At 39.1% G+C, this 9,807-nt stretch overlaps 2 protein-coding genes across 3 annotated transcripts in view; one reads left to right on the top strand and one right to left on the bottom strand.

The window, feature by feature from the left end:
- LOC107845043 (mitochondrial import inner membrane translocase subunit TIM50) overlaps positions 1–3,755 on the bottom strand; it is a 9,013-nt gene extending 5,258 nt beyond the window's left edge. The window contains exons 1-3 of the mRNA XM_016689324.2: positions 3,265–3,755; positions 1,360–1,448; positions 845–881 (exon numbers count right to left, since the gene is read on the bottom strand). Of these exons, the coding sequence (XP_016544810.1) occupies positions 845–881; positions 1,360–1,448; positions 3,265–3,526 (388 nt within the window). The 5' untranslated portion in view covers positions 3,527–3,755. The remainder of the gene's footprint in view (positions 1–844; positions 882–1,359; positions 1,449–3,264) is intronic.
- A 1,424-nt stretch (positions 3,756–5,179) lies between these two features.
- On the top strand, positions 5,180–9,408 carry LOC107845044 (two-pore potassium channel 1). Of its 2 annotated transcripts, none has more exons than XM_016689326.2 (3): positions 5,180–5,508; positions 7,756–8,684; positions 9,019–9,408. In XM_016689326.2, exons 2-3 carry the CDS (start codon positions 7,786–7,788, stop codon positions 9,167–9,169), a joined length of 1,050 nt encoding a protein of 349 aa, XP_016544812.1. In that variant the 5' UTR covers positions 5,180–5,508; positions 7,756–7,785; the 3' UTR covers positions 9,170–9,408. The 2 variants fall into 2 exon arrangements, with proteins under 2 accessions (XP_016544812.1, XP_047254300.1); XM_047398344.1 differs by having other exon boundaries at positions 5,284–5,508; positions 9,050–9,408.
- Positions 9,409–9,807: the final 399 nt, after the last annotated feature.

The following is a 9,807-nucleotide window of genomic DNA, read 5'->3' as shown; positions in this document are numbered from 1 at the left end:
GTTAGGCCCAAGACCATATAAGGAGACCAAGGACCCTTTAACCCACCGATGTGGGACTCTAACACCCCCGCACTCCTGGGGCTGGACATCTGGAGCGTGGACAATATAAGACGGGGGGCCCAAACATCGGATACCATGATAAAAAAATGGACCTTGAGCCTAACTCAACCTCAAAAGCTAGCTCATGAGGGGAGGATTGTCCAAGACCATATAAGGAGACCAAGGACCCTTTAACCCACCGATGTGGGACTCCAACACCCCCCCGCACACCCAGGACTGGACATCTAGAGCGTGGACAATATAAGACGGAGGGCCCAACATCGGAAACAATGAACCGGGTGGGCCTGGCTCTAATACCATGATAAGAATGGATCTTGGGCCTAATTCAACCTCAAAAGCTAGCTCATGAGGGGAGGATTGCCCAAGACCATATAAGGAGACCAAGGACCCTTTAACCCGCCGATGTGGGACTCTAACATGTGAAAAAATATAAAAGAAAAATATTATTGAATTGTTGTAACTACATTATTACATTGAGACCCTATTTATAGACAATACATTCCAATCCTTTTCCTAATTGGACACTACATTACAATCCTTTTCCAAGTAGGATTTTATATGCTATTCCTATTCCTACTCATATTCTAACAGATAGTATATAATACAGCCAGCAGAGACATTTCCCTAAGAAATGTTAAGTGGTATACAACAGAGATGTTTCTGATAGCATAACTTATTGTTGATCATATATGTGGACAAGGAGCCCCACAAATAAGAAAACTCCAACTCCTTCTAGACTAAACTAAGATATAAGTACCAAAGACAAGTATGAATCATCACCAACCTGTCATAGCCGAGGAGTACACTAAAGCTTGAAATTTCTGCACAGAAAGAAAAATAATTAATCTCTCATTCTACTCACACTCTAATACAACTGCCAATTCTTTTTAAAAGAAAAAAGATGAACCAATGCATATAAGATCAATCCATAAACTCTATAAGCTGTTTATTACTTTATTAGTGTAGTACGTGATTTAGGCACTAAATTCATTAACAAATCCTATCACTTTGCTTAGATTCCTATTCAAATCTTGAGCAATCCATGATTAGCAATTTGTTGCAAAAATAGGCAGAAATGGTAAACATGAATCAAGTTGATCAGTTGAAGCTAATAAGTGCACTGCACTGAATTTGCAATAAGTAGAGCCAACCTTCACTCACAATCACAACAAGCAGAATACACATGTCTGTATTGATGTGTGTTTGTGTCAAAATCTAAGTTTCAAACAAGCACAGCTTCACCAAAACATCACAATAAGCAAACATGTAATACTGAATATAGTGCAAGGCAAGACTCACATCCAAAGCAGATGCATCATCTCCAACAGCATATTTCGCAGATTCGCGCAAACTCTTGGTCTTATCCTCAATTTCATCCGTTGTGTATGCTGCAGATAAAGGATATGTCAAAGATAACGGAATTATATGCACGAGAACAGCTATATATTTGATAAATCATCCAGATCAACTAGGCTTTTCCAAGAATCATACCCGTGACAGAGAATCTATATAAACATATAAGTCCATTTCAAACATTAGACTAAAATCCACCTTGAGCAACATAAACTAACAATCAAGCATATTACAAATGATCTGGTAAAGAGTTCTGCTTCCACGAACAACCGTGTTAACTAATATCAGATGGAAAGTACCTAGACATTATGCAGTAATGATTGCTTCATAGCTGAAACTTCTTTGAAGAGAACTAATTGGAGAGTTATAAAGGCATAACTACATCCTAAGTAAATAAAAGATACAGGGAGATGAGAACAATAGCAAGATCCAGAGTTGAATGGATAAAACCGCAAACAAGAACTTTGTTTTTCCCAGAGGTTGGCAGTTTTCATTGAATTTTCCCAGAATCAGACCACCAAAATTTAAGATGCAACACTTTAGCAAGTGCTACTGCTACAGTACTGCACAAAGAATACATCCAAATCCTCCCAAGAAGCATCCCAATCCACTCTTATGATGTATCAGACCAGAAAATTGAAAATTTCCAAGTTTGCATTAGAAAAAAATCAAATTCCCTATCACTCTGTTAATCAATATTTCACAAATTAGAAACTAAAAAAAAGTGTGCCTGAGCATGTAATACATACACTATGCAAGCTCTTGCAGGACTGTTGCTGGTACTACATCAGACATCACGGTATTCACATACATAGTGCATATGAAGAAGCTCATTTCAAAATCTAAATTCCGATTGATTAACCACCTAGATTCCAAATTCATTGAGGTCCGGTATAAGAATCATATGTATCTATTTTACTTTGTTTCGAAATCCAAATGCTAGAATACAACAACATAATACCCGGCATATTCCCACCAAGTGGGAGCTGGGAAGGATAAGTGTATACAGTCCATACCACTACCTCAAAGATGAGATAGAGAGGTTGTTTCCGATAGACCCGCGACTCAAGATAAAACAATCTAGAAAAGAAATAGTAAAAGGATGAGATACAATAGAAATTACCACACTTGATAATACCATAAACAAAACTTACCAAGTAATACAACAAACGATACAACATTCTGAAATAATACTAGTACAATGGCTACTAACACGGATAACAAAGTCCTCCTACCTACTAGCACTGACGCACTCGTTCCTACTATCCTTCTACCTTAATCCGTCTCCTCCACACCTTCCTATCTTGGGTCATGTCCTCGATAAGCTAAAGTCACTCCATGTCATGTCTAATCACCTCCTCCAATACTTCTTCCATATACCTTTAGCTCGCCTAAATCCATCCCTAGCCAAACTCTCACACCTCCACACTGGGGCATCCGTGCCCCTCCTCATCACATGTCCGAATCATCTCAACCTCGCTTCACTCATCTTGTCTTCCACCAAAGCCACACCCACCATCCCTCAAATAATCTCATTTCTAACCCTATCCCTCCTAATAAGTCCGCACATCCATCTCAACATCCTCATTTCCACGACCTTCAACTTTTGTATATGACAATTCTTAATAGGCCAACACTCTGCTCCATACTAACTGACCTTAGTATATGCAACAACAACGACAACATACCCAATGTATTCCCACATAGTGGGGTCTGGGGAGACCGGAAGAGTAATGTGTACGCAGACCATACCACTACCTCAGATGAAGTAGAGAGTTCGTTTCCGATAGACCCTGGCTCAGGCCAGATAACAGTAAAACAAACACAAAAGCACACAAGTAGCATACTAACCGTAAGTAGCATAACCAGCGGTAGCAACACCACCAGTAACAGCAGCAATAACACTATACTTAAGAAAGCTCCACGGTTTCTTCTCAGCTCCAGAACCTTCCGGAGGAGTATTTTGAGCTGGCGGAGGTTGATCTTTGAGAAGTGAAGATGATGAAATTATCGGTTCCTTTGGTGGTTCAGTAGTTACAATTGATGAAAATCGCCGATTTCTCTTTGAAATTATCGAGAAAATGCGCGATGTTGATCGAGCTACAGCTGACATTTTTGAGTTTTGGGGGGGATTTGCTAGGGTTTAAGGGAAGAAGATGATGAAGAATTTGAGAAGGGAAAGTAATACTAGTAGGGTTTTTGATATATCTAACTTTACTAATTATGCTTCAAAAATCAATGACTCGGCCATGAAAATAATAATTTTTTGAAGTTAAAAAAGCAAATTACTCATAGGTATGAACCGCACTAGACAAGTGTTGTGCGACAGATTAGACTCATAGGTGTTGTTTGGTTTGAAAATGGTTATCCGAGATTACTTGGGATAACTTATTTCACCATGTATATGGAATAAGTTATCCCGATATAAAGGGGAAAATGGTGGGATAAGTTATCTTGGATTGGATTAATCCCTCCAACCAAACAAAGAAAAATGTGTTTTTTTATTTTATCCCGGGATAACCATTTTCAAACCAAACGACCTGAGTGGGATTGTTGGGGATTGTTCATGAACCGAAAATAACTATTTCGAGTAGGAGGGCTATATAAATAAAATGAAATGAAGGAAGTAGTTTATGACAGAACGGGAATAACAACACGGTGTTCAATTATTTGTTTTTCTCTTTTTAGGATGTGTTGGTAAATTAAAATATTTTTTAAGGAAAATAAGCGGTGACGAATTTGGGTCTAAGATCGATGTTAGAGTCGAGTCAAAAATCAAGTCTCGAGGTCTTGAATCGATGTTGGGAGATCGGTGTTAGTTAAGGATCAGGAGTCGTGTCTTGAGTAGGTGTTGGGACTTGGATCTCGAGTCAATGTTGGGGATCGGGTTTCGAATCTGTGTCATGATTTGGGTTCCAAGTCGGGGTCAGATGTCGAATCTCGAGTCTCAGACTGAAATTATTTTTGGGTCTCAAGTTGGGTTCCAAATTGCGATCGGAAGTCGTAATCAAGGTCTCGAGTAAGGGTCGAAGTCATTTTAGTTAAATTAAAGGAAAACACGTAGTTCAATATCGTTCGACTTGTATTGTCTATCATAAAATGTAAATAATTAGCTTGGTTGGTTGGCTTCGTAAACTTTCATTTTATTGATAAGAGTTCGATTTCAAAACTTTTATTCGATTAGGGAAATATATTTCAAAACTTTTTCTAAACCTCACTACCTCGAAAATGGGTCTCGATCCGAGACTGAACTTCCAACACCCAACTCTCCCGACCCCAACCCAATCCAAGAGCCAACTTCTGACGTCGACTCAAGACCCGACTCTTGGTCTCAACTTGGAAGTCGAACTAAAACCCAAATCCCGAGAATTGATCCCAACTCGAGATTCAACTCCCGACACCAATTTGAGATCGAAATCTTATCACCGACCAGAAATTCAACCCCTCATTCCCAACATTGACTCGAACTAAAATCCTGATACTAATTAAAGTCACGAAACTCGACCCCATCGAGACCCGCCTCCCGATACCTACTTGAGATACCCAACTTTCAGCTCTGATTCAGGACCTGCCTCGAGACCCATATTTTGACTCGGACTCGCGATGTGACTTCCGACCCCTATTTAGTTGCCATTTATTATATATATATAAAAAAATCTATATTTTCTATGAAATCATAAAAATATTTTTCTTCCTACCAAACACACCCTAAAAGAAGAAGAAAAATCCTTTTAATCTGAATATTTTATTCATTTTCACTTGATTCATTTTTTATCGTCCATATCCGACTCGATCCGCCCATTTTCCACCAGGGACCCTTTTGTCATTTCATGAAAGACCTTCTATACTTCTCTCACCATATAGAAGAAAGAGAAAATTCCTTAACACATTTGATAATTTTATTTATTAGAAGTGACAGATAATAAAAGAGCCAACAAAAATTGTCAATCAAGCTGAAAGCAACTGAAAATTATCCTCTGATCTTCTTCTTTTTATAGTAACAAATGTGAAGCTGCATTTCTGTAAAGTATATTCAAGTCATTTTTCCATAAAAGAAGTAGAAATTTCAACAATAATTTGTAGCTTTTTCTCCAGGTAATTCAGACTATTTAACCTTTTATTTTGATCTACAATCAAGAACATATGTTATATGTTTTAGTTCTTAGCATTGACTTTACATTACTATTTTTTTTAATTCAAATTTGTATGAAATTTACAGTAAAAGTTGTAGCTGAATAACATGATCTACATTATGAGAAGATATGTTGGTCTAGATGGTTTTATCTTGAGCCGGGGTCTATTGGAAACAGTCTCTCTATCTCACATGTGAGGTAGTGGTATGGACTGCGTACACTTACCCTACCCGACTTAGCGGGAAATTTTTATGAAATTTACAGTAAAAGTTGTAGCTGAACATCATGATCTACATTATGAGAAAATATGTTGGTCTAGATTGTTTTATCTTGAGCTGGGATCTATTGGAAATAACCTCGCTATCTCACATCCGAGGTAGTGGTATGGACTGCGTACACTTACCCTCCCCAAACCCGACTTAGTGGGAATTTGTATGAAGTTTACAGTAAAAGTTGTAGCTGAATAACATGATCTACATTATGAGAAGATATGTTGGTCTAGATGGTTTTATCTTGAGCCGGGGTCTATCGGAAATAGCCTCGCTATCTCACATCTGAGGTAGTGGTATGGACTGCGTACACTTACTCTCCCTAGATCCCACTTAGCGGAAATATACTGGATATGTTGTTGTTGTTGTAGCTTTTGGAGGATCTGGCACACTTAGTATTTTTGAAGAGTCCGAGCGACATTAGATGAGAAATCATATGGAATTTGATTTCTTCTAATCTGTTTTAGACTTGGTGGGGTAGGATATAAGTTAGCTAAGAACTAACTATAATTACAAATAATCCTCTGTTTTACTTTGTTGGTCTGATTTTGACTTGGCACGAAGGTCGAGAAAGTAGAGCATACTTTTGAATTTTGTGATCTATATGTAGAATGTACTAAAATGTCCATTAATCTTGATGTCTTAAACATGTTAGGTTGAAAGTTGGATTAAAGAGTTGCCAAAAAGGAAAGTAAGACAAACAAATTGAATGAGGGAGTAATAGACCTCGAACTCAATAAATCAAATGGGTAAAAGGGGTTGTGGTAGAATTTTGGACTCGAACAAATAAAGTTCAAGTTCTTGATCCGCCTCTTGTAGAGTTACCGGTGTTGTGGTGCTAGTGGGAGTTAGTAGGTATCCGGTGGAATGATTGAGATGTGCATAAGCTGGACAAACTTATTGAACGAGGGAGTGAAGATCTCGAACTCAATTAATCAAATGGGTAAAATAGGTTATGGTAGAATTTTGGACTCGAACCCATAAAGTTCAAGTTCTTGATCCGCCTCTTGTAGAGTTACCGGTGTCGATGTTGGTAGGAGTTAGTAGGTATCCGGTGGAATAATTGAGATGTGCATAAGCTGGCTTGGACACCATCGTTATTCAAATCTTGAATCCGCTTCTGATGGAAATCTTATCTAGAACTAGGTAGAGGAGGTAAAGTTGAGTTCTTTGTCTATTAGTTAGACTTAATGATCAATATTGACATCGACTCGACCAGACTCTACCTCTATTTCCTAGCGTTAGTTGATCCGGATGCAATACATAGGAAGATCCAACTGCTAAATTATAACGAATACTAATTGCTAGCCAGAGAATGGGAGCCTTGGAGTAACTGGCAAAATTGTTGCCATGTGATCAGGAGGTCACGGGTTCAAGTCTTGGAAATAGCCTCTGGCAGAAAATCAAGGTAAGACTGCGATAATACACCTTTGTGGTGGGGCCCTTCCCCGGACTCTATGCATTGCGGGAGCTTTAGTGCACCGGGTTTCCCTTTACTAACTGCTAGCCAGAGCATTGATGATGATCTCGTACATAATATCATCATAAGCTTCATGATGTCAGCATAAGTTACATTATAGTTGTTTGGTATTATGTACGGAAAATAGCAGCTTTTCCTGACGTAGCGTGCCAACGAGTTCATTACGGTTTTGTGCATATATGTCAGAACTATTCAGCATTCACTCATCGTACTTTAGAAACAATTTTTTGTTGATGTGGTAAAATCAAAGATCCAGTTGCCTTTAATCGGCGATGAAGGTGCAATTTTAGTGTATGAAGAACGTAAGATTGTCTTATTATTGTTATTATGTTACAATGTTGTTAGTTTTCTTTTGGCTTAAGATTTGAGCTTCTCGGCCGAAAAAGCTTATTAGTTTGTGTGTTAGTTTGGATCAGTGTACTTAGATGACTTTGACATTCTTATTCTTGATTTCTCTCAGGTTCCGTAAAGGCACTCGTTTTTGCTTGGAATGGCAGCCAGCAACATAAAGCAGCCCTTATTAGATCAGCTGCCTCTAAATAATCGAAATGTAGACCCAAGGAGAAGAAGAATTCGCCGACTTAAAAGTGCTCCTGCGGCTGAACTTTTTCCCGGAGAAATAGATGACACAAAGGACGACCAATCGCTCCTACATTACGAGTCAATACTGGCTAAGCTCCATCCGAGTTTTAGGAGAGTCATTCTTTACTTGAGTATATACTTAGCTATTGGTACCACGTGCTTTTACTTTGTTCGGAACCAGATCCAGGGAAAGAAAGTAAACGGAGTACTCGATTCTGTTTACTTCTGCGTTGTAACAATGACCACTGTTGGATACGGGGACCTTGTGCCTAACAGCGTAACCGCTAAACTACTTGCTTCTTTCTTTGTTTTCTCTGGGATGGCACTTGTCGGAATGGTTCTAAGCAGAGGAGCAGACTACCTAGTGGAGAAACAGGAAAGACTATTGATTAAAGCATTGCATATACGCGATAAAGTTGGTCCGAGTGATATTCTCGAGGAATTTGAAACCAACAAAGTAAGGTACAAGTGCTTCGTCATAACAGTCACTCTTGTCGTGGTAATAGTTGTTGGAACGGTGTTCCTTGCCAAGGTAGAAAAGTTAAGTACCATCGACGCTTTTTATTGCGTGTGTTCTACCATCACAACGCTAGGATATGGAGACAAAAGCTTCTCAACTAAAGCGGGGCGTATTTTTGCTATATTCTGGATTTTGACAAGCACCCTTTGTTTGGCTCAGTTCTTCCTTTACGTCGCCGAATTTAACACAGAAAGGAGACAGAAGGAGCTGGTGAAGTGGGTTCTTTCGAGAAGGATGACGAACGTGGACTTAGAAGAAGCTGATCTTGATAACGATGGGGTTGTAGGGTAAGTTATAGTTAAGTTGCTCGTACTCTCCAAAAATGTTGCAGCAACCGTGTCGGATCCTCCAAAAATGCACTACTTTTGAAGAGTCCGTCAGGCTAAGTTGCTCGGACTCTTCAAAAATGTTACCGCACCCATGTCAGATCCTCCAAAAATGAACTGTTTTTGAGAGATCCGACATGCACACGATGACATTTTTGAAGAGTTCGAGCAACATAGCCGACACGCACCCAATGACATTTTTGAAGAGTTATACTACAAAACTTCAACGCGTGAATCTGTTAAACAATTACTTATTCAAGTTATTCTAATTCGTCTTCAATTTTCATATGCGAAGGGCTGCTGAATTCGTGGTTTATAAACTCAAGGAGATGGGGAAGATCAACCAAGAGGATGTATTGCTTTTGTTGGACGAGTTTGAGTCTCTTGATTTTGATCAATCTGGAACTTTATCAACCATAGATTTGGCACTTGCTCAATCATCTTGAGCCGGGACAATCCATATTCGGCCACCATATCATCCTTTTCCACGCTTGCAGAGTCGTCACATTTGAATCTGTAACGCTATTTCCAAGTATCTCGAGTGTTTTAGCACCCGAGCGATTTTCACTTTATCCACTTCATAGAATACACCATGTACATGCAGTGTTAAGATACAAGTGTTTACAGAACTTGTAAGTCACTGAGCCATTTGATGTTCTATATTCAAGTGATGTAAATTTAACTATTTGAGATATGTACTAGCATTCCCTTCGCTATGCGTTATTTGAGCGAAGGCTCTTGCGGAAACAACCTCTCTACCTCCACGAGGTAGCGTTAAGGTCTGCGTACCTTGTGGGATGGATTACATCAGGTATGTTGTTGTTGTAGCGTTCCTTCATCGGCAGAAAGGAACATGTATTTGAACTATTCTGGATTAGTTTTTCGAAGTATATTTGTGGTTTTGTGATATGACTGGTGCAATGCAGCTCTTCACCGAACCACTATGTTGCTCGAACTCTTCAAAAATGTCGATGGATGCATGTCGGATCCTCCAAAAGTAGTGTATTTTCGAAGGGTCCAACATGGGTGCGGCAACATTTTTGAAGAGTCTGAGCAACTTAACCGAACCAAATATTTTTTATGC

Source organism: Capsicum annuum, chromosome 10 (assembly GCF_002878395.1).
Source record: "Capsicum annuum cultivar UCD-10X-F1 chromosome 10, UCD10Xv1.1, whole genome shotgun sequence".
NCBI lineage: Eukaryota > Viridiplantae > Streptophyta > Magnoliopsida > Solanales > Solanaceae > Capsicum > Capsicum annuum.
Note: the sequence above shows the minus strand (reverse complement) of the source record. Positions and strands in the feature narration are given on the sequence as shown.

What these genes read in the sequence shown, in the direction of transcription:
- LOC107845044 (XM_016689326.2), top strand. Translation starts at nt 7,786, where the DNA reads ATGGCAGCCAGCAACATAAAGCAGCCCTTATTAGATCAGCTGCCTCTA. An exon ending in GATAACGATGGGGTTGTAGG is followed by an intron (nt 8,685 to 9,018) that starts GTAAGTTATAGT and finishes TCATATGCGAAG; the next exon opens with GGCTGCTGAATTCGTGGTTT.